This window comes from Pelodiscus sinensis, chromosome 10, assembly GCF_049634645.1.
Source record: "Pelodiscus sinensis isolate JC-2024 chromosome 10, ASM4963464v1, whole genome shotgun sequence".
Lineage (NCBI taxonomy): Eukaryota > Metazoa > Chordata > Testudines > Trionychidae > Pelodiscus > Pelodiscus sinensis.
This window is the reverse complement of record NC_134720.1, coordinates 48,432,803-48,457,076: the sequence shown is the minus strand read 5'-3', so window position 1 is coordinate 48,457,076 and position 24,274 is coordinate 48,432,803. Positions and strand designations below refer to the sequence as shown.

Below are 24,274 nucleotides of genomic sequence, written 5' to 3'. Positions count from 1 at the left end.
CAGCACAGCGCCCCCTAGTGCCAGCCTGGGGACCTGGAGATGGGCAAGGTGCAGTAAGGCCGCAGCAGCACAGCGCCCCCTAGTGCCAGCCTGGGGACCTGGAGATGGGCAGGGTGCAGGGAGGCAGCAGCAGCACAGCGCCCCCTAGTGCCAGCCTGGGGACCTGGAGATGGGCAGGGTGCAGGGAGGCAGCAGCAGCACAGCGCCCCCTAGTGCCAGCCTGGGGACCTGGAGATGGGCAGGGTGCAGGGAGGCAGCAGCAGCACAGCGCCCCCTAGTGCCAGCCTGGGGACCTGGAGATGGGCAGGGTGCAGGGAGGCAGCAGCAGCACAGCGCCCCCTAGTGCCAGCCTGGGGACCTGGAGATGGGCAGGGTGCAGGGAGGCAGCAGCAGCACAGCGCCCCCTAGTGCCAGCCTGGGGACCTGGAGATGGGCAGGGTGCAGTAAGGCTGCAGCAGCACAGCGCCCCCTAGTGCCAGCCTGGGGACCTGGAGATGGGCAGGGTGCAGTGAGGCCGCAGCAGCACAGCGCCCCCTAGTGCCAGCCTGGGGACCTGGAGATGGGCAGGGTGCAGTGAGGCCGCAGCAGCACAGCGCCCCCTAGTGCCAGCCTGGGGACCTGGAGATGGGCAGGGTGCAGTGAGGCCGCAGCAGCACAGCGCCCCCTAGCGTCAGGCCAGGTGTCATCTCAGAAGAATGCGTGGGGGAAGGGGAGAGTAGTGTCAGCATGTGGAACATTATATGAGAGAATATTACAGGCTGCAAAGTGACGGGGTGTGGAGCTTCTAGACTACGACCACAGCCCTGCTCCATAGCCAAGGCTCCCCCCGAGGCCAGGCGCAGGGAGACAGGCTGGGGCTGTCAGTCTCCTCTGGCTCCCCGCTGGCTGCCTTTCCTCCTCCCCGCCCGGCGCACGCTGCACAGAGCGTGTGGCTGCTAATCGCTCGCTAAGTGCCTGCAAGGTCTCCGGGGAGCGGGAGGTGCGGGGAAGCGAGGCGGAGGCGGCCCCGCGCTGCACAGACAGCTCTCTGCGGCTTGCGGCGGAGAGGCAGCCCGGGGCGCCCCTGTGGGGGGAGAACAGGGCAAGGATGGGGGCACTTCTGCAGCGCAGCGGGGGAGGTGGAAGTCAGGCCAGAGGGATGAAGACTGCAGCTATTACTAGGACACGGAAGTCACAGAGTCCACAGTGGGCAGACCTCTGTGACGTTTCCTCTGGGGCTGGGGCTTCTAGCTGGCCCCCAGCAGCTCCCAGCCCAGGGGGAGGACCCTGAAGCCCCCAGCCATGGCAGGGAGGCGCCGCAGAAGTCCCAGCTGCCATGGGGGCAGGGAACCCCCTGAGCTCCCGTCTGCTGCAGGTAATGGGGCTCCCCCCAGAGATGCTCAGCTGCCGCATGGGGGGACCCTGGAGCCCCCACTCACCACAGCAGCAGGGAGACCCCCATACCCCAACAGCAGGGGGTGCTGAGCCCACCTCCCCATTTTGTCAGGGATATTTTTGGGGAAAGTCAAGGTCAGGTCAGGGGCGTCTGTGAATTTCTGTTTATTGCCCGTGACCTGTCCATGACTTTCACGCAGAATATCAGGGACAAATTCGGAGCCTACGATGGCTCCTGATGTTGAAGGGGACCGAGGGGGGCAGGGCTAAGTCAGCCCAGCCAGACTGCGGACCCAGGGCATGGGGCACTTGCTCAGCCCCAGTGGCGGCAGCTCCCTGGCCCCTGGCGGGTCTCCTGGCAGACATCTGAGCAAAGCAGGGGCTGATCCTGAAGCAGGAAGCCCCTTTCCTGACACTGCTCTGCCTCCAGCGGCTGCAGGGTCCAGAGCCACAAGGCGTGGCAATACCCCTGAGGTCACGGGCAGCCCCAACTGGCCCCTGCAGCCAGCTCGGGACTGAGGCTTCTCCGCCCCACACACCTGTGCCCGGGGTAGCTGCTCTGCCCAGCCTACCCCCTTCCCGGGTCCCCCCAGGGCCTGGCCTCCCCCAGAGATCCCACCAGCTCCAGTGCACCTGGCTGGCAAAGCGCTGGGGCTGGCTCCGCAGCTTCGTCTGCCCTCTAGTGGCCACTGCCAATAGTGCGGCTCGAAACAGCAGGGGGCACCAGTGCTGGGAGACGTGGTGGGTGGGGATCACAGCTGGCTGCAGAGGCCGGTGGCTCCCCCGAGTTCGGCCGTTGGGAGAACATGCCCTGCAGTGAGTGGCCCGCCCATCCGGGGTCTGACTGCACCACGTGCTGGCTCCCCACCCTGGCACCCAGCTACAGTGCAGCTGGTTCGGGATAAGCCCAGGGGCAGGGAGTGGAGTGTGTGGGAAGAGGATGGGGTCACCTGAGCTCCCCTCCTGCCAGAGCCTGGGGACACTCTGCAGAACTAATATGTAGCCCCCAGACCCTGTAACCCTCATGCACCTCCAGGTCAGGCATGAGCACTGACCCCCACCCTCAGCTTGGGCACAAGCGCGGGAATCATTATGGGGTTCCCCCTGTGATGTTATTGGAGTCTGACACATCTGGTCCTCACCTACAGCCCCCAGCTTAAGCCCCTCCAGCGCATCATGGACAATCTACAACCTAGCCTGGAAAACGATCGATCCCTCTCACAGGCCTTGGGACACAGGCCAGTCCTCGCCTACAGACAACCCCCCAACCTGAAGCAAATCCTTTCCAGCAGCCACACCTCATACCTCAGACACTTCACCCAGGAACCTGCCCCTGCAACGAACCCCGTGGCCAGCTCTGTGCACACTTCTATACAAGCGGCACCATCACAGGACCTCACCGCATAAGCCACGACATCAGAGGCTCAAACAACTGCACGTCCTCTAACGCAGGGATGGGGAACCTAAGGCCGGGGGGCCGGAGGCAGCCCCCGGCTTCCCTGGATCTGGCTCCCGAGGTTCAGGTCTCCGCCCCCCAGCATTGGGGAGCCCGCATTGGTGCTCCAGCCACCTCGTCGTCCCACTGTGGGGATGGAGCACGCAAAATCTACTAGCCTGGCCCCCCCAGGCTCTGGTGTGTGAGGGGAACGTGGGGACGTCTTTCTCCTCAGTCGAGAGCCACATCAGTGAGGGTTTGGTTTTCCTTTTTTGATTCTCACTTGTGTGCGACCACTAGAGTTGCCAGGTGTCCGGTTTTCACTCAGTCTAGTATTTGTGGTCCGTGTCTGGTAAAAAACCCCACAAAATACCGGACATGTAAAATGTTTTCTGTTTTTTTCTTGAATGGAAGGCAGGTGGGGATATTCTTCCCCTGCCATGTCTGGCGGGGTGGAGGGAGGGGGGAGAGGAGAAGGGAGCTTGGGGATTTAAAGCCACAGTGACCTTGTTTAAAAAAAAAAAAAAGTTTGGTCTCCCTTTTTTTTTTTGGTTTGTTTTCTGCTCAACCAATTTTTCCCCCCCACCATGTTTGGGATTTTTTGTGAAAATATCTGGCAACCCTAGCAGCCACTGACTGATTTTTCTGTGGGTCAGCAGCCCCTGACCCAAAAAAGGTTCCTCTGCCCTACTCTAATGTGATATGTGCCAGCAATGCCCCTCTGCCATGTGTATTGGCCAAACTGGACAGTCTCTACAATAAAGGATAAATGGCCACAAATCAGAAATGGTAACACACAGAAACCCATCGGGGAACATTTCAACCTGCCTGGTCACTCGATAATGAATTTAAAGTAGTCATTCTTCTACCAAGGAATTTCACTAAGGGTACGCTACGTCTACACAGCAACATTATTTCGAAAAAACTTAATCTGCATCTACACAGCAGGCAGTTATTTCAAAATAATGTAGAAATACTGTCAAGATGGAGGACTTCTTACTCTGACTCCTGTAATCCTCATTGTACGAAAATAAGTGCCGTGTAGACGATCCCAATTTTGAAATAAGGTACGCAGTTGTTGTAGCTCAATTTGCATAGCTTATTTCCAGTTAAGCCCTGCTGTGTAGATGCACCCTAACAAATGACAGAGAATCTGAAGAACTGGAATTTATGTACAGACTAGGCCCAGAGTAAGGGTGTCAAGCAAAGGCATTAGCTGGTTGGTGCATTACAAAGCCAAATTCTCCTGCCATTAAGATCAGCATTTCCACATCAAAAGCTATGTATTGGAGACATCCAGCCCATGTTAATTAGCCTCATTAACATGGGTCCTACAATTGACAGGTACTTACGCTGCTGCTATATGTATTTCGGTTTCTCTTATTTGCACTCCAATTCATCTCATGAAGTGGTTTTGCCTACGAAAGCTCATGATTCTATATATTTATTTTGGTTAGTCTCTACGATGCCACAGGACCACTTGTTTTGGAAGTTACAGATTAACACCACTACCTCTCTGAGATGTATTGGTACTAATTACCTGATAGACAGGGGGGAGAAAGACTGGACAGCAACTGTTAGCAGAGGACACACCAAGCCCGCCAACTGATTTTGTTAAACAAGAGAGATCAGGATTTGATCTGTACTCCTAGTTTCCTCGAGGAATAACACTAAGTTCAAAATAGTTATCTTGAAATAGCATAAGTGTGGACGCTCTGGTGCTGCTATTTTGAAATAACTACTACTCAGACTAATTCGAACTCATTACTCCCCAGGGCTTCCTGGGGCTCCAAGTCAAGATAGTGCATCCACGTTAACGGAGCCTGCCTCGAACTAATTTTGAGACTTCCCCATAGTGCAGACAACTAATTTTGATTTTTGTTATTTCAGGAGTTATTCAAAATAGTTTCCTAGTGTAGACTTGCCCTTAGTGGACTTGACATCTCATTCCATGTGGAAGCAGAAGTTGGGGATGGAAGCGCAACGGAACTTTGAATTTAATGGTATTTCTTTAAGATAGAAACCAACCTTGGAATTCTTGACATTTGAGAATCTAACTGGTGATCAGCTTAGGAACTAGGTTGATGCTAATTACCTGATTGATCAACTGTGCTGATGCTAATTACCTGATTAGCAGAGGGCACACCCAGCCAGCCAATTGATTTTGTTAAGCAAGGGAGATCAGGATTTGAGCCTGCAGGGCAAGGAGGAATCATGCAAAGGGAAGCCAAAGGTTAACCCTGCTCTACCAGAACTCCAATGGTATTGAGCCAAGGATGTGGTATGATGAAAGGAATTGTAACTGTCCACTTGCAATGGATCTGTTCCTACTGCTGATGTTACCTTTTGTAACTGAGGTGCTGCAGAAACCAAAAATTGTAAAAATGTACAATGGGCATGATTGTTTGGAAACAACATTTGAACATGTTAAGAATGGATCATAAGGACACACGATGTGTTAAAAGACCTTATTTCACAGTTGCTGCCTGTAACTAATCTTAGAACTTTTCATAGGAGAAAACACATCCCAGACCGAACGAGCCACATGAAAAGGGGAAACTGAGGCACACAGCCATACTGCTTTCATGGCTCAATGCCAAGCTTCTTACACTAGGGAGCATATGAATATTTACATTGACCTGCTGTTAATTGGATTCCAAACATTTGCCAGAGCTTGTATGGATAGATCAACCATTTTCTGTAGCTCTAGGCAAAACTACTTAAGACATACAGCAGCCAGGCTGCAAGAGCAGATCCAATCTACTCTTGGGATTAGAACCTGTAGTGATACAGAGCCAAGAGTGGGAAGGCCCTGGGTCGCAGGCAGTGGTGTTTATGGCATCCCTTCCTGTGTCAATTTTGTGTTGGGGGTGTGATGTTACTGGAGCGTGAGATGTCGGTGCAGGGCATTGCGTCAACCACTGTTTTACATTTGCCCCAAATCTTGTACAAAATGGGCCACGGGAGATGTCAATAGAAAGCTTATGATTTGCGGAGTCTCTTTATATGACTTGTGGGCATGGATCTTGTTTTTTATTGGAAGCTATGAGCATTAGCAGTGTGTCTGTACTTCAGATGTCAGCCCCTGGAATGCCACCCACCAAATAGCTAGCCAGCCTGTCTGGGAAGGGCTAGTCAGGTTAATTGGCCCATCAAGGAACACTCAACAAGCAATAAAGCATGGAATGGACTTGCCTTCAGGCCATCAATCTGGAAGGTGGGTCATGGGGTCTGCCTAAGCAGGACTGAGTCAGGCCTGGCCAGCTGACTTGCTCAAGGGATAAACTCTGCCTGGGGCTGGTCCTTTGGGATCAGAAGAACCTGTCTGGGTTTGGTGGGACTGGTTTGCATACCCTCTCCCCTGTGTAAGGAGCAGTGCTGGTGGTGGCATGGCGGTACTGGAGAGTCTAAGGGGATTGCTTGTGTGGTTTTTGGTTGGCAAGAGTGGCAAACGGAAGTGCTCTGTGTGATTGGTTTGGTGCCTTATAGAGGAGGGCACCCAGTCTTGGGCTGCAAGTCGCCCTATCTCTAAATAATTTGCCTTGGTTTGACCTTTCTTAGCAGTATCCCAGAATCCCCCTGTATTACCGTAGCAGTGTCATGCTTGGATCCACCGAACCAGGTCAATTGAGCTTTGGATTAGAAATAGGGATGTAAAACCGCTAGGTAAAGATATTGTACCTCTGACCTTTCACCTAGTGAGTCTATTTGCCCAAAAGTGGATCGTGTGAAAGTCTGCCTGGTGGGCCGAAGATGATTCTGGGTGTCAGGGACATTCCAAAGGCGTTGGCGGTGGCTCGGCAGTCAAAGCTTCTCATAGCGCCACGTGAAGGTGAATTGCTGTGTAAAGCTCCTAAGGATGAGGATCCGCAGGGTGATAAGCAGTTTGCTGTGGTTGAAGGGAGTGACGTTGATTGAGGGAGACCAAGAAAAAGGTCTGTTTGCAGAAGGCAAGAGTGTCTTTGTTAGGAGACTCGTTTCATTGAATCCCGGAACTGGAAGGGAACTCAAGAGTCATCCAGTCCAGTCCCCTGCCCTCACGGCAGGACCAAGCACTGTCTAGATCATGGGTTCCCAAACTGGGGGGCGTGAAGAAATTCCGGGAGGGGGCGAGGCGACCGAGCCCCCCATCAAGTTTTGCTGCCCCGCTCAGTTCCTTTTTTTTTTTTTGCTCAACAAGTTCTTTTTGGAGGGGGTGGGGTGGGCACGAGGGTTTTTCAAAAATCAGAAAGGGGGGGCGTGATGCTGAAAAGTTTGGGAACCACGGGTCTAGATCATCCCTGACAGATGTCTGTCTAACCTGCTCTTAAATATCTCCAGAGATAGAGACTCCACAACCTCCCAAGGGAATTTGTGCCAGTGTTTCACCACCCTGACAGTTGGGAAGTTTTTCCTAATGTCCAACCTAAACCTCCCTTGCTGCGGTTTAAGCCCCTTGCTTCTTGGCCTATCACCAGAGCCCAAGGAGAACAATTTTTCTCCCTCCTCTTTGAAACACCCTTTTAGGTTCTTGAAAACGCTACCAGTTCTTAGGAGCCAGCATTTTTCTGTTTAGAAATGACTCCACTGACTTGGGTTTAGAAAGATCCAGTGTGAATAGCCTTAGAGAAGGGTTTGGATGGAGTAGAAATGGTTAGAAAATTGAAACATCCTGTGATGGCCAAGTAGCTGCGTGTGAGCAGTTTCTTGGGAAGACAATGTTGTTTGGGTCTGTGAGTGGACAGTGTGTGTCTCAGGTTCAGAGGAAAGACTGAGCAGCTGAGTGTGCAGAGCAGAACAGCTGTGCAGTTTATCTCTGGAGAAAGTTGGGGATGGCCGGTGAAGTCCCACCTCTAGAGACTATGGACACTTGTAGCCCTGGTCTACACTAGGGCTTTATTTTGAAACACCCTCCTTTCCAGCCGTAGGTCAAATTAAAAAGCGGAGTGACCACACTACCAACCCTGTTGTTTCGAACTCACAGGCCGTTTATTTCAAAATCTCGACTCCTGGTTTCCTCCAGGAATAACACCAAGTTCAAAATAGTTATTTCGAAATAGCATCAGGGTGGATGCTCTGGTGCCACTATATTGAAATAACTACTCCTCAGAGTAATTTGAATGTAATTACTCCCTAGGGCTCTAAGGGTGTGTCTAGACTACAGGGTTTTGTCGACAAAACTATACCTGTGTCCACACTACCGCTGTGTTCTGTCAATGCTGGTAAACCTCATTTTACGAGGCATAACGCCTTCTGTCGACAGAGTTCTGTCGACAGAAAGCAATATTGCATGTAAACTGTCCTTGCGTCTACACTGCCATGTTGACAAAGCAGCTTTGTAGACAGAACTGAATGTAGACGCTCTTTGTTGACAGAAGCTTTGTCGACAGTATCTGTCGACAAAACTTCTGTCGACAAAACCCTGTAGTCTAGACGTACCCTAAGTTGAGGTAGTACATTCACATTAACGGAGCCTACCTCAGACTAATTTTGAGACTTCCCCGTAGTGCAGACAACTAATTTCGATTTTTGTTATTATAGGAGTTATTCAAAATAGTTTCCTAGTGTAGACTTGACCTTAGTGGACTTGACATCTCATTCCATGTGGAAGCAGAGGCTGGGGATGGAAGCGCAACAGAACTTTGAATTTAATGGTATTTCTTTAAGAGAGAAGCCAATCTTTGAATTCTTGACATTTGAGAATCTAACTGGTGATCAGCTTAGGAACTAGGTTGATGCTAATTACCTGATTGATCAACTGTGCTGATGCTAATTACCTGATTAGCAGAGGGCACACCCAGCCAGCCAATTGATTTTGTTAAACAAGGGAGATCAGGATTTGAGCCTGCAGGGCAAGGAGGAATCATGCAAAGGGAAGCCAAAGGTTAACCCTGCTCTACCAGAACTCCAATGGTATTGAGCCAAGGATGTGGTATGATGAAAGGAATTGTAACTGTCCACTTGCAATGGATCTGTTCTTACTGCTGATGTTACCTTTCGTAACTGAGGTGCTGCAGAAACCAAAAATTGTAAAAATGTACAATGGGCATGATTGTTTGGAAACAACATTTGAACATGTTAAGAATGGTTCATAAAGACACACGATGTGTTAAAAGACCTTATTTCACAGTTGCTGCCTGTTACTAATCTTAGAACTTTTCATAGGAGAAAACACATCCCAGACCAAATGTGCCACATGAAAAGGGGAAACTGAGGCACACAGCCATACTGCTTTCATGGCTCATGCTTCTTACACTAGGGAGCACATGAATATTTACATTGACCTGCTGTTAATTGGATTCCAAACATTTGCCAGAGCTTATATGGATAGATCAACCATTTTCTGTAGCTCTGGGCAAAACTACCTGTCTTAAGACATACAGCAGCCAGGCTGCAAGAGCAGATCCAATCCACTCTTGGGATTAGAACCTGTAGTGATACACAGCCAAGAGTGGGAAGGCCCTGGGTCGCAGGCAGTGGTGTTTGTGGCATCCCTTCCTGTGTCAATTTTGTGTTGGGGGTGTGATGTTACTGGAGCGTGAGATGTCGGTGCAGGGCATTGCGTCAACCACTGTTTTACCTTTGCCCCAAATCTTGTACAAAGTGGGCCACGGGAGATGTCGATAGAAAGCTTATGATTGGCAGAGTCTCTTTATATGACTTGTGGGCATGGATCTTGTTTTTTATTGGAAGCTATGAGCATTAGCAGTGTGTCTGTACTTCAGATGTCAGCCCCTGGAGTACCACCCACACCATCACTAGCCAGTTTGTCTGGGATGGGCCAGTCGGGTTAATTGGCCCATCAAGAAACATTCCAGGGATCAATAAAACATGGGAGGCGCCAAGTACACTGAATGGACTTGCCTTCAGGCCTTCAGTCTGGTATGTGGGCCATGCGGTTTGCTAAACAGGACTGAGTCAGCCATGGCCAGCTGACTTGCTCATGGGATAAATTCCACCCAGAGCCTGGGGTTGGTCCTTTGGGATTAGAAGAACCTGTTCAGATTCAGTGGGATTGGTTTTCATACCCTCAGGGTAGGGAACCTTAGGCCCAGGGGGTGGAGGCTCAGCACTGGGGAGCCCAGACGGGCGCTGCACGGCTGGAGCACACAAAATCTACTAGCCTGGGCCGCCCAGGTTCTGGTTGCGAGGGGAATGTGGGAGGGTCTTCGTCCTTCTCAGTCAGGGGCTTCTACTTTGCTTCTTAGTTGTGTGCAACCCCCGACTGATTTTTCTGTGGGTCAGCGGCCCTGATGGGAAAAAGGTTCCCCACCCCGGAGAGAGTGTTTTCTGGTTTGCCATTGTGTTGTGACTGGTTTGGTGCCTGATAGAGGGAAAAAACCCCTAGTCTTGAGCTGTAAGCAGCCTTGTCCCTATATAATTTGCCCGTCTCAGTGGTGCCTGCAGAAACCCCCTGTACTATGCCCCCTGCCAGGCCTGGGCCCCGGCAGCGCGGGGCTGCCAGCTATTTTTGGGAAAGCCACTTTTCTGTGGGTGCCCAGCTGGGCAGGTGTCACTGTCCTCATTAGTGAGCGTCCAATGCCAACGTGTGAGTCATTTGATCTCCGGCAGCTCCGACCGACGGCCTGCCAAGGACACAGCCCAAATCCCCGTGTAGCACAGGGTGAGGTCATGCATGCTTAGCCTATTGTTACGGGTCACTGGCTGCTCTCCCGCCAGGAGGCACGGCCGAGCTCTGGGTTTGCAGGGCAGGCAGGGATGGAGACTTGGAAGGGGACCCAGAGCCCAGGAGCGAGAGAAAACAGAAGAAAGGGGGCTGGTGAGCTCAACGCACAGTGCCTGGTTGGAGGCTGCGAGCCCTGGCACAACCCCTGAGCCAGCCACACGGTGACGTGAAGGCCAGAGGGGATGGGAGGAGGGGACTGGGATGGGATGGGAGGCAGAGGGTGATGCTAGGGGGACACTGTGCACCAGGGCCCGGGCGTGCCCTGGAGTGTGGTCGTGCGCACACTAGGCCTGAGCGCGCACACACTTGTGCAGGAAGGATTCCCAGGCCGTGTGGGACTGGGGAGGCCGTGATCTTGCTGGGCTGGAGGATGGGGGAGTGGGATTCACAAGCGGACCTCCACCCCCAGCAATGGGGCAGCCCGTCCCCTGTGGACTCCTTACTGCGGCAGCGGGCACAGCGGCTCTGGTCGTACTCCAGCAGCTCCGGCCCGCGGGCGTGCTCCTTCTGGAAGGCTTTCCGGCGTTCCTGCTGCAGCCGGACCCGTGCCGCCTCTTCCTTGGCAAAGGCTCCCAGGTCCTGCGTGTAGCGGCCATACATCTGGCAAAGAGAGCGCAGCGTCAGGGTGGCCAGGCAGCCGCGGGGGGCGGGTGACCAGCCAGACACGGGGGGGTCTGCCCTATCAGCCCCCACCAGGGCTCAGTGACCCTGGAGAGAGGACAGCAGGTTGCCCCTCAGTCCCCAACACAGGCAGTGCTGGGGGAAAGAAGCCAGAATGTGCCAGAGCTCAGCATGGGGCCCAACCCCCCTGAATCCACTCCCACTGGTGCCCCACACACTGGAGTCTGAGGGGCAGCAGGCAGGCAGCCCTGCTGCTCAGCACGGGGCTGTACTTGCCCCGCAGCCCCCAATCGCCCCCCTGCCCCTGGATCTGGGTTTCCTTCCCTTCCCCATGTGGCGCTGGATGTCTGGTTCGGAATGGAAGTTGCCTGGGGCAAAGGCAAGGCCTTTTACCCCACCCAGCACCAAGCACAGCCCTGGGCCCAGGTAAGGGCGGGCAGAGCGGGTGGCAATCAGGGCACAGCCCAGCGGGCCCTGGCTCCGTGTCCCAGCCCGGCCAGGTCAGTCCTAGCCCAGACCCCAGTGCCCCTGCGCAGCACGAGTCGTGGTGCCCAGAGATGAGCCAGCAGCAAGGGATGAGGAGCGACCAGATAGCAAGGCCAGGTCTCGGCACCCAGCGCTCCTTGCACACCGCTCCCCTCCTGCATGGATGGGAAACCGAGGCGGGGCCAGGAGTCTGTGGGGGAGCTGGCTGTTTCGAATCCAGGAGTCCTGACTTCCAACCCTGTGCTCTTCCCATTGGGCAACACTGCCAGCAAAGGGAGCAGAGAGAGCTCACAACTCAGCCCCTCCCTTCCCAGGCACAAAGGGAGGGAATCCACATGGCGGAGGCCTGGCCAGGACAATGCCAGGCAGATAAGGAGGCTTCAGAGTCCATCAATAGCAATTGTTTCCCCAGTGCCATGCGGCTCCCAGCACCAGCACCGGAAATGGGGCCCCAGCGCCCGGCTGGGATGGCCTGGCACCAGCACATGCCCGGCTCAGTGGCTGGCAGGTGGCAGCATGACGTCAGCGGAGGGCGTGCCCCCAGCCTGCCCAGGCCAGGGAGAGGGGGACTCCAAACAAGAGGAGGATGCCCTGGCTCATGTCCCCCCCCAAGCAACAAATACTCACAAGGGGGTGGGGGCAGCTCACAAGGGGCCTCCCCACAGCCACCGGCCAAACAGGCTGTTCTCAGTCTGCTCCAGAGCCGGGCACCGCCTTTCTGAGTGGGTGCCCAGCCACTGCCCTGCCCCGCTGAGCCGCTAGCCCAGCAAGAGGACTCAGCAAGACCCTGAGCTCTGATTTGTGCCCGGCGGCTTGCTCCTTTCAGCCCCAGCGCTGGCGAGCTCCCCCGCTGCCAAGGCTCAAGGGGAGACTCACTAAAACTTGTATCTTCCCTTCGACGGGGGGTTCCAGCTCCTCCAGTCAGGTGCACCCCAGCGAGGGTCCCTCCGGGCTATGGAGGCAGGACCAGAGCAGCAGGGGCTAGATGCAGAGTGGGGGGGGAGGAAGATGTAGAGCAGGTGGGGAGTTCCTGTGGGCTATGGGGCAGGTGCTGAGTGGGGCGCAGGCCCAGAGTGCGGGGGGGGGGGGGGGGGGCCCTACATGCACACACCCACCCACACGCCAGCGCAATGCTGAGCTGATCCAGCTGCTTGTGCCTGAGGAGAGGTGCTGGGATACACCTTGGAGCCCGTCGCCCATTGCTGGCTTGGTGCTGGCCCCACCATGACGGGGGACCAGGCCTGGACATGGAGCCTGTCACCTCTAGGTCGCCTTGGGAGCTCAGACATAGCCCAGAGCATTCACTGGGCAACCACTGACAGCCCCCAGCCAGGGCTGACGGCGCATGAGAAGTGGGTGAAGGATGAACCCGCCCCCCCCGCAGCAGGTTGTTCGGAGCCTGTCAGTTGGGGGGCAGAAGCTTCACCCTATTGAGCGCCCCTGCAGGCAGGTCCGATCTTACGAATGGCCAGTCCTTCCCGCCAAGCCCACTAAGCTCTGGGCCTCACTGATCTGGTGGCAGGGAGTTCCACAGGCCTGCTGCGTCTTAGGGACAAAGCCATCTCCTCTCGTCGTTCTGAAGCAGGAGGGCTGGGTCCACACCCCGCCCAGCACCGCTGCTGCCAGCATCCTTGGGCTGAGGGAAAGTCTCCCTGGGCTGGTGTTGGGTCCTGCTAGGAGGAGGCACGTGGGACAGGCTGAAGCCAGGCCCTGTGTCAGCACACACCCTGAAGGCAGAGAGGAGGCAGCACTGGAGAGATCCAGCAAGAAAGATGCACCTCGGGGGGGGGGGGGGGACGACTCCCTGACAGAGGGACATCAAATAGCAGGGGAGAGGCTGGCTGGAGATGCAGAGCTGGGAGCCTGGGGGCGGAGGCTGGCACAGCTCCTGCCACCAGCTGAGAGCTCCCTGTGCCCTTGCTCTCCAGCAGGAGGGGCGCGGACCAGGCGTTGATCCTGCACTGTAAGGGCACTGCCAAGGATCTCCTCCCCGGGCAGTGCTGGGATACCGAGTGCCAGGAACAACAGGCGGTGTTAGCCAAGGCAGCCCCTCGTGGGAAGCAAAGCCGAGGGGCCCGACGGCTCTGGCACCAAGCGCACGGACCCTGCGGCACAGGAGCGATCTGAGGACCACGCTGATTCACCTGCATGCCCAGGGCGGGCTGCATGGGCCCACCTGAGCCGGCACACAGGGCCCCAGCAGCCCCGGACACAGCTCATCCCACGCTGCAGCTCTTCTGTCTCCACAAGCTATGGGCTGACGGGCCCTGGTTGCTGGCAGGGCCTAGAGGCTTGGGCAGAGCAGGTGCAGCAGTGCAGCTCCAAGGAAGACTCAGCAGGACACCCACGTTCATCTCTGACCCCTTCTGAAAACCACCAGAACCTTTGCCGGCCCCTGGCGAGGCAGCAGTGATGCAGAGGCACAGGGGAGAGAGGCACGGCTTTGCACTGGGGTTGAACCCGGCTCCAGCGCGCGATTCCAAGCTGAGACATGTGCTCCCAGCTGGCCTGGGGAGCAGGGAAGGGGGCAGGCAGAGAGGAGACCCAGAGACACTTTGGGCAGAAGGGCAGCTCCATCACACAGTCCTTGTCTGCTTCCAGAGAGATCACCACGGGGAGGGGCGGGGGAACATGGACAGCAAACGGCAGGGCCGGGCTGCCAGTACCAGCTGAGCAGAAAGCCTGGCTGGGACGGGGCGGAGGGGGGGACGAGACCCCAAGGGAGTCCCGACACACTCCCTCGGGCGCTAACCTGGGGGCACCTAGGACTGGCCGGATTTAGCAAAGTCCTTGGCCCTGCACCACCAGTCTCTGGCTTGGAACGGAACCGGGCCCACTGCAGCATCCGTCCTGCCCCTCATCCCAGAGGGGAGTGCAGGCTGCCCCGGTGCCGGCTGGCGTGGGGAGAGAGGCGAGGAGGGGTGCAGGGAGCAGAGGCCCACGCTGCCAGGAGGTGAGGGGGACAAGGCGGGGAGCATGTACTGCTGCCAGAGAGCCACAAGGGGGTGCCAGGGAGAAGCGGAAGAGTCTCCGCGGGCACCAAGGAGGCGGCTGGTAAGAAACAGGCCTGGCAGCAGGGGGCAGAAATCCCCAGAGCCCAAGGTGGAGAGCAGGCTGAATGGGCCAGTCTCTGGGACTCAGCATGGGGTCAGTGCCACAGCTCAGATCTAGGCAGCAGCTGCCAAGGGGCCTGCAGGCCAGGTTTCTGTGACATGCGAGGTGCCTTTCCTCACCGTGCACACTAAGCCCAGAGTTCGCCCTGCAAGGGCAGGGATGGGCGGTACAGGGGGGTCAGAGCTGGGCTCAATTTCCTGCTCCGCCACAGACTCCCTGTGACCTTGGGCAAGTCACTCAGCTCCCCATCCGTGCCATGGGGATAATGGCTGCAGTAGGTGGGAATCTCTGTGCAGCCCCAAGCAAGCTGTTTGCTATGACTCTGGGTGGGTTGAGGCTGCTTAGCCTGCGACTTAGCGCTCATGTCACGCTCAGAGGAAATGTCTTTGTCCCTCCCCATGGCTTGTCTGCGGAACTCCCTGCCACCAGATCCATGGGGCCCGGAGCCTACTGATCTTGAAGTGGCCACTCCGGTGGGTGACATGCAGCGGCACTGGTGAGGATAAACACATTAGGGGGTTCAAGCCCCCGTTAGGGAGAGGGGAGCCATAGAAGTACTTTAAACGGAGGCTGTTACAGCTTCCCACTTCTTAGCCTACAACCCCTTCCTCCTGCCACTTGCCTGTGTGACCTCCCCAAGGTCACCCCAGGTCCCCTCAGCCCCTCCTGCGTCATCACTCCTCCCCCCGTAAGCGCTGTTGTGTCTGGGAGCCAGCTGACGGCTCAGGCAGGACATGCCAATGTTTGGGGCAGCTGCACTCTGCTACGGAGAAATCAGTCGCTACCAATAGCAGCCTGCGATGCCATCTCTGATCCCTGCGCCGCAACGACAGGCAAGGCGGAGCGTGCCCACCGCTGGACCTTGGCCTCCCCCCCCCCCCCCGGAGCAATTCACAGAGCTTTGCTGGGGACATTACCAGGGGTTTGTGCTTGTTTCGAGGGGAAATAAAATGAGAAATGCATCAGGGGAGAAGAACAAAGACCCCCCGCCCCGGGATGGGAATCCTGCCCCTGCCAGGCACTTTATGAGCCCCAAACACACGCCCAACAGAGCCACACGACAGCACCACCCCCAACTCGTCACTCGGTCGCATCAAAGCCAGCTCCTCCGGAACAGCAACAGAACCCGCTCCTCGGGGAGCACTGGCCCTGCCAAATTCCAGCCACTTCAGCTTCAGAACTGCACAACGGGAAAACAAAGCCGCTAGCGGGATCGGAGGGCGGGCAGCCCCCACCCGAGTCCCCGTCTCGTCCTTCCACGGGCTGAACCATCGCTCTTCAGACCTGCCCTCCTGCCAGCGGCCGGCCTCAGAGCGCCAGCGAGTGCCACAGCAGGGCTTAGAACGGACACGGTTAGGTGCCTTTGACGCTAGCCGCCCCTCCAGCGCCTGCTTTCTGGCAGGGGACCCTGAGCCGAGCGTGGCATCCCAGCGGACATCGGCCCAGAGCGTTACATGCAGCAACCGTACAGCAGCACAGCGCTGCGCCGGGTCCATGTGCGGCAGAGCGTTCCCCACTGAACAGACTGTTCCCTCCGCCCAGCCGCCCCCCTCCAATCGCTCACTCACACCCTGGCCAACCCGGTGACACTCTGGTTTGTCTCCTGTTTGGACTTCATTAGCTTTGCTCTTTCCCAAGTACAAATATTGGCGCAACTGGGGCTGCAGTGATCCCTGGGTCTGCTCCCGAACAGCAAGGTGAGGGCCTGGCTCACAGCGCCCCCAAGAGGCAGGGAAATGGGGTTCTGGGGGAGCTGCATTCCCCTAAGGCCAGTGGCTTCCCCTCTGGTCTTGGCAGTGCCCAGCCGCATCCCCGCACGGCACTGGCTGTGCCCGCCCTGCTTGCTCTGCCAAAGGCCGGACGCTTTGTTTGGGCTCCCCGAGGGGCTTGGCCACAGCTCTCTGCCTTCCCCCAGCTTATTTTTCAACAAAGGCCTTTTGAAAACAAACAGCAGCGAGTCCCCTGCCTCCGCAGAGAAGCAGCTGAATAAGCACAGCTCCAGGGTGGCAGGGAGGCCGGGGGCAGGGAGAGAGGCTCTCCCGGACCTTTCACTTGACCGCATCCCTCGGGTGCCCGGCCCGCTGGCCCTCAGTGGGGGCCTCAGGCGACTCTGCTTGGGCAGCGCCTGAACCCATTCAAAGGGCTCCTGCCCAGGCTGAGCGTGGCCCTGAGACAGCACTGCGAAAAGGCCCCAGATCTGGCGGGGGGCAGAAAACCGAGGTCGTCATGTGGCCTGAGGGAGGGGGTTGGAGAGGGGAATTCATCCGACTGCATTGGCACCTCTAGGGGCACCGAGCACCATGCATGCCCGGGGAGAGGGCACTGGGCTGGGCATGCACCTGCATTTGCCCACACACCTGTGACTCCCCGCTCTGAGGCAGGCAGATGAACCCGAGCCTGGCTGGGGAGAGGCAGGGGCTGGCCATGGCTGCTCCTGGCTCTTCCTCAGCTCTGGAGCCTGCCTGCCAGACATGGGGAAGAGACGGCACCTTCTGCAGCTGTTCCTGGGACCGGGCCTGCGTGAGTTTGGGGGGGTCCTTCTCATGCCCAGATACCCCGGGGCAGCCTGCTGGTTGCACTGGCACATGCTGCAGTGCCGATGCCCCCGCAGCCCCATCCAGCCTGCACTGGCCCCATGTCACAGGCACCTCCATGTGCCAGCCGTGTGCTGTGACTACATTCTGGGCCCCCCTTAGTTCCCAGGGTGCCAGGTCCACGTTGGTTGAGGACAGGACTTGAGCCCTTGATCTCTGGCTCCGGAGACGAGTACCTTATTCACTGTGCCGCTGGAGGAGCTCCCCCTCCCCCAGACTCCCTACGTTCTGGGCCTCCCAGCCAACCAAGGCCCTGCCCCCAGCCCAGCCATGGCACGGAGGTGGCGCAGCATCCCGCCTTGGCCCCAAGGCCACCATATGAACAGGCAGCAGGTGACAAGACTCGGGCACCTCCCCTCCCCAATGCCCCACAGGAGGGAGCCGGCACCGCCTGCTCTGGGGGCTCCAGCCAGGCTGCAGGAGCCAGAGCCGGGCACAAACAGCAGCCGGCTCTAGAAAGGATCAGTCCCAAGTTCTCACAGACTCGGGGCCCACGGGCTCAGGCGGGAGGGGTCCCGGAGAGGCTGGGGAGCCACGTGAGCATGGCACAGGGACTCTCAGCTTCTCACTGAAAAGGCCTTTTCTTCTGAGCCGGGCTGCGTCCCTGGGCGCCAGGAGTGCCGGGGACAAAGGGAAAAGCAGCAACAATCTGTGTCACGCTGCTTTTATTACCCTCTCCCGGGCGGCTGGGATCACCCTGAGCTGCCGCAGCAGGAACAAGAGGTGCTTGTGAGACGCTCCGGCGGCGGCACCTCGGCGCAACAGGGCTGGGCACGAGAGGGGCTCACGTCCCGGCCACGGGCACCCCATGCAGCTCTTGCAGGAGGGCTTGGGGAGCCATCCAGGGCAGAGGGGTCCAGTCTCTCGCCCTCCCCAGGACGGGGTCCTCTGCCAGCACTTTGGGTGAGATTGTGGCAGTAGGAGAGGGGCTCGTGCTTCCCTTCGCACGCTGCTAGCTGTGAGCCGCCCCCGGCGACGGAGCGGGATGGAAACCAGCCCGCAAGGGCCTCCATCGCCCACTGCGGCCAGAGATAAGGAAGCTGGAGAAGAGATGGAGGCAAATGGGGAAACCGGAGAAGGATGGAGCTGTCAGCGGGGGCCAAGAGAGACCTGCCCTAGCCCCGAGAAAGGAGACTGAGGCTTAGTCAGACCGCAGGGTTATGGGGTGGGGGCAGGGCCGGCCCACAACATTTTGGCACCTGAGGTGGGGAGCTCAAATAACGCCCCCATGCTGCACCAGCAGCAGACAATTTTCGACACTCTGGGTCCTAGTGGCACCCCCCCCCCCCCGTCTCAGTTCGCCTCATGGTAAGGCCAGCCCTGGGTGTGGGGAGAGGACGGATGGGGGCGACGAAGAGCCCCGGCTGTTTCCCGAAGCAGCACTTTAAAGGCTGTAGCCATTTGATTGGATTGGGACGCATCTGGGAGGGCGATTCCCACAGCTCGCTCACTGTGCAAACCAGTCGGGCCCGGCTCCAGCTGGACCTGAACTCCCTGGGCTGCAAAGGTGTGAAATGTCTCAGAGGAGGAAACGGCATCCGTGTCGTGCACTCCGCCAGCCCCACGGCCACGGGCACTCGGCCACGGGCACTTCCGCAGCCCGGCACAAGCCGCCTGCAGCGCCCCTCCACTGCCCCCCGGCCCTGCCTAGAGCCCAGCACAGTGCAGGCCGTTCCCAAAGGCCCATCTGGCCAGGAGCTCTGTGGAGGGCATAGGCGGTTACCCAGGCCGTCTGAGCGATGGAGCCGGCTCAACCAGAAAAGGGACAAGTTGTCCCCTGATCAGCAGGGAAGCAAGGGGAGGGGGCATTTCACATGCTCATGGGAGCTGGCACTGCATAGCTCACGACTGGCAGGGGGGCACCGCCTGTCTCCAAAGCACCCTGCTTGCTCCATCAGCTGGGCTCCTGGGGCGAGGAGGCAGACGGCAGTGACTGTGCCGGGCACGGGCTGAGGTACTGGGGGCCACACGAGCCCTCCCACCCTGCGGAGTCTCTCACGAGGCAGTAGGCCGCTTGGCAGCTGCTGCACAGACACTGACCCATCCCCTCACATCTCTGTTCTCACAAGTGCAGCCTCCCGCCTCCCGCCCCCCGCCCCGAGCTGGGTGGGAGCACTAGGGAGCTGCCCAGGAATGGAGGGGCTTGGGACAAGGTGCGCAGGGGGAGAGGGAGAAGCTATTCTAGAAACAGCACCTCCACCGACATGCCCTCCTTCCCCACCCGTGCAGCCCTCCGATCCAGCACCAAGCCACACGGTGTCCTTATGCCTGGGGAGCTGGGCGGGCCACCAGGACGCTTCCCTCAGTGGACGGCTGGGCATCAGCCCTCTCCGCAACCGTGGGTTTGTGGTGTCCCTCTTCTGTGCCCATCTCCAGAGGAGCTGAGCCCGTTACAGCCCCCGGGAGGGAGCCGGGGCTCTTTCCTCACCCTGCCGCAGCAACTAGGTCTGGAGATTGGGGTTCACTCCCTAACGTAGGGCGGCCATCGCAGCAGGGTGAAGGCAGCCTGCCCTCCGTCCTGGCATGGGCTCTTAGCAGAGTCAGCTGCAGGCTACTCCCCAGGTGGTTGGTACCAGCTGCCCAGAATGCCCATGCTCCAGTGGCGGGGGCCAGGAAGAGCCACCGGTCCCATGTGTAGATGTGCCAGGAGGCTGTTTGGCCCCTGAGACAACAGCTCTCCTGCCCTCACACTCTATGCTGGGATATAGTGCCCTGGAAACTGCCCACCCAGCGCGTGCACCTGACCTCTTCCTAGCAAGGCACTGCCAGGAGAGACCACAGGCAGCTAAACGGCACCGCGCCCCCCTCCCCCCGCCGTGAGCACAGTGGAGATTCGGGGCTCGGCAATGCAGGTGTGCACTGCAACACGCCGCCCCCCTCTCTATGAGGCAGTCCCACGGTCTCCGGCTGCTCGGCTGGAGCCAGAGTAACACTGCAGCGAGCTGGGGAGGGGAGTCCTCGGCGCACTGCTGGGCCCTTCGCCCTGCCGCCTTGCCAGCATCCAGCAGCCTATGCCCCTGGCTTGCCCGGGGCTGCATGTGCTCTACTAGCACATCCTGCATAGGGTATCAGCAAAACCCCTCCTCCCGCCACAATCCAGGCACCCCTCTCCCCTACAGCCTCCTTAGCCCAGCCCCCGCTCACTCCCAGGCCAGGGACTTCACTAGCCACAGGACCACACGCACTAGCCAGAGACGGATACAAGAGATTGGGGAGAGGGGGAGTCAGTGTCCGGGGGGCGGAGAACGGGCAGGGCAGAAGTCAACCCCTCTCTGCCCCATTACTGAAAGAGGAGGGGCTGTGGGGATCTGGAGCAGGTACTGCCCCCAGGCCTGCTCTCTCTGCCTCCGGCTGGCAGGTGTCCGAAATCTGAAGTGCCCCCCCATCCCCCCAGTGTCTCTGATGCTCAGTGCTGGGCCAAGCAGCTGCAGCAGAGCACGGACTGGGATCCTGACCAGCCACAGCAAATGCTGAAGGGCTTGGAGCTGGCACAACCTCGCGTTCCCCTTCTTAGGTAACACCTGGCCCCCCAAAGGCACGTCCGGCAGAGGGGCTCAAGGCATGACAGCCACACCAAGAGATTCAGCCATTTCTCAGGGCGAGCGCCACCTGGCCTGGCTCAGAGGCCTGTGTTTGCCCCCAACCCCAGCGCCTGCTCCTCTCTGACCCACGATTCCCCCACCACCTTCTGTGCCCCTTCCACACGCCAACCCCCTCAGCCCTGTGCCCCTAGAGCCGCCTCCAAGGGCAGCCCTGAGGGGCCTCTGGCCCCTTGCTTCCCGAAGGAATGCAGCCACCTCTGGGGTGTGGCAGGGAAGCGCAGTTCACCCAGGGTGCAGCACCACCACAGGGACACTGGTCACCTGCTACTTCATCGCCTGGGGCTTGAGCCTCAAAGGACCATGCCAGCACATGGAGCGTCAGCACCCTCAGCAGCTGCCCCTTGCAGAGCCCAGGAGGCAGCAGAGCGCAGCCTGCCAGCAGCGCCCCCTGCAGGGTACGTGCAGTGTCGCATGCTTCTCCCCACCAGGACAGGGCTGTGCAGGCATCTGAGCAAGACGGGGAGAGTCCCCTCTCCCATCAGTTCTGGAGAGATGCCAGCGGGAAGGCTGCACCCAGCTCGGGGGGAACTCTGCCATGTGAGTGACAAACCAGGCGTGGAGGAGCCCCTTAAATAGAGGAGGCTGGCACACTGATGTGGCCGGGAGGGAAATGAGCAGGGGGGGGGAAGTGCCATGAACTTGCCCTACTCAGGCTGTGGGATGTGCGCGAGACCCTCGAGCAAAGCGCTTGGGCTGTTTCATGGAAGACAGGGTGACCAGAAAGCAAGGGCAAAAGGACGGCGGTGGGGGGTAATAGGCGCCTATAGAAGAAAAAGCCCTGAATGATGGGCCTGTCCCTATGAAATCGGGACACTTGGTCACCCTGACGGAAGAGGAGATCTTGAGGCAAAAGAGGAGCCTGCAGGGAGCAATATCAGCTCTCTGAGCCAGGGAGAGCGGGTCTGAACCCGCCCCTGGATGGAGCACAGCCAGGCACCCCGAGGAGCACCTCTGACCCAGCAGCTGCAGGGAATGGGAGCTGGAGGAGGAGCGTTGATTCTGGGACCCGGGGAGATGAGGGAATCGCCATGCTGGAAGCAAGGGACATGGCTGGGCCCTGCAGGAGAGGCGAGGCAGGCCGGGGTACTAGCAGGCAGTGTTGCGGGGGTAAGAGCTGGGCGGCGAAGCTCAAGCTGAGGGATGGGGGCATCAGAGAGGCCAGGAGATAGGGGAGCAAAGTCCCTTTGCACTTTGGCCTCCCAGGCATGGAGCTGCGAGGAGCCGTGTGTTTACCTGGCGAGTACAGGCAAGAGGCAATCCAGGAATCAGGAGATACGGGCATCTAGGGTGCAGTACTCGCAGCATAAACACGGGACTAAGGTTAAAGGTGAGGAAGCCAGGCAGTGAGCTGTGTGGAGCTTGCTGGAGAAGGGGTTGGGGCACAGAATAGAGGCACCCTCGGGACGGGGTGTAGGACAGAAAGGCAGCCGCAGCAAGCCAGGTTGCCCACCATCATACACAGCAAGACGCTTAGGGGCTGGCAGGGAAATGAAAGGAGCTAAATCTGTGAGTGGGGGTGTGCCACACACTGCTGAGAGCCTGGGAGACAGGGGATGGGCTGCAGGTATTAGTGAGGTTGGGGGGTGGGGGGGTGGAGAGGTGCATAAGGCGGTTTAAGGGGACACAAGGGATCAAATGACAATTTAGGCTGATAACTCCCTGACTAGATGGATCTGGCTAGGGATCATCTCCCGGGCAGGGCTGCGAGCCCCGTTGCTCCCCAAGAGGGGGATGGACGTGGGCAGGGAATGGTGCTGCCAACATGCCTTGTGACACCAGGGGCACAGTCTGTGGGGGGAGAATGGAGGAGAGGGGAGGTAGTGGAGGCATGTGGAATTCAGGTTTCTATGAGGGAAGGTCTGGGGGAGCAGAAACCCCCAAGTTGGCCCCCAGGTCAGCACTAGCAAGGGACTTGTCAACCCCCTCCCACCAGCCAGGGTGCAGCCTGAAAGCTCCCAGTGGGGGGGGGGGGGGCTGCAGCCTTGCCCTCCTGGGTGCGCCAAGTGTCCCCCCCACTCCTGCCCAGGGCCCCCAAGGTCACACCAGCTGACGTTGTTCTGTTCACAGGGCTCGGTGCTGGAGAGACAGGCAGCGAGGGGTGGGGACTCGGGGTCCCGGGCACTGACATGGCAAACGCGGCCCCCGAGAAGGGGGCAGCCTGGTGCCAAGAGCTGGCACGGGGAGAAGAGGGGGCCTGAGCCCGGCGGGAGAGGAAATCAGCAGAAAGCTCCGGGAGGCAGAGCCCAGGCTGGCACCGGCCACCCCCCACACACGCTCTGGCAAGGCAGGTCTGGCCCCAGGGCAGGGGCAGGGGGGCGCCCGCAGCCCTGGCACCACACACGCCCAGCGTCCTCCTGGGGGCCCGCCTCAGCTCCCCCCCGGCCCCCCCGGCATCTCCCCAGGCGCCGCCACGGGGAGCAAGAAGTTTCCCTGCAGAGCCCGGAGCCGCCCGCCTGCCCCCGAGCAGCGCCGGCCACACTCACCAGCGTCTGCTCGTACTGCAGCGCCCGCCGCTCCATCCCGTCCGCGGCCATCGCGGCGCCCGCCCCGTCCGCGGCCCCGGCTCCGCTGCCCCGGCTGCAGCCGGCGGCTCCTGCCCGAGCCCCCGCGCTCTCCCCGCCCCGATGTGGGGCGGGCCCGGCGCTCGCTCCGCCTCTGGCGGGGAAGGGGCAGAGCCGGGGCCGCCGGGCCGGAGCCGGGGCTGCCCTGTGCCACGTGCGCGCGGGAGCCCCCGCCCCCGGGCCAGGACGGGGAACGCCCCGGAGCCACGCTAGCCCGCCTGGGACTGGCACGGGGGTGGGCAGGAGGCGGGGGCCGGGGTCGCTGGTGGCTACTGCGGGACCCTGTCCCAGGCCGTCTGCCCCCGAGGATGGCACCGCCCTGCCCCTGGGTCACTGGTGTGTCCCGGGCTTCCTGCTGCAGGCTGCTCTGCTGGGCCTGGCTCTGTCCCAGCTGCTGAGTCCTATTTGCTCCTAGCCCCCTGCGGGTGTGGGGACAGAACGGGAGGGGAGCGGGCGCAGGGGGGGCTAGTGGCCAGGAGTCCTCTCTAACTCGTCCATCCCCCGGACTCCCCGGCTTCAGGCAGCTTTGGCACCCAACCGCTGGGCAAGCCACTTCATCCTTTGCTCGGCGGGGCTGCTGAGACCGGCCCCTTCCTAGTGCCTCGTGTTGGCTCCGCGCTCTGATGTGGCCTGGCCTGGCTGAGACAGGCTGGAAGAAGCCCAGGGCTGTTTTAGAGGGGAGCAGCAAGTCACATGCCAGGCGCGGCGTGCAGGAGGGATAATTCCTGGAACGGGGCTCGCCGTGGGGTTGGCAGGAGCCACTCGCAGAACAAGGAGCCGTGTGTGCTGCTCATCCAGACAGCCCAGGTTAGGGACCTTTG

General features: G+C 59.1%; 1 protein-coding gene across 2 annotated transcripts in view; it reads right to left on the bottom strand.

Annotated features, from left to right (window-relative positions):
* The window catches only part of LOC106733031 (chloride channel protein 2), a 42,418-nt gene extending 18,872 nt beyond the window's left edge, over nt 1-23,546 (bottom strand). The window contains exons 1-2 of one of the 2 annotated variants that reach the window (XM_075938078.1): nt 23,376-23,546; nt 10,919-11,075 (exon numbers count right to left, since the gene is read on the bottom strand). In XM_075938078.1, coding sequence (XP_075794193.1) covers nt 10,919-11,075; nt 23,376-23,426 — 208 coding nt within the window. In that variant the 5' untranslated portion in view covers nt 23,427-23,546. The remainder of the gene's footprint in view (nt 1-10,918; nt 11,076-23,375) is intronic. The other variant, XM_075938079.1, reaches the window with a different exon arrangement.
* Between the last annotated feature and the right edge of the window lie 728 nt (nt 23,547-24,274).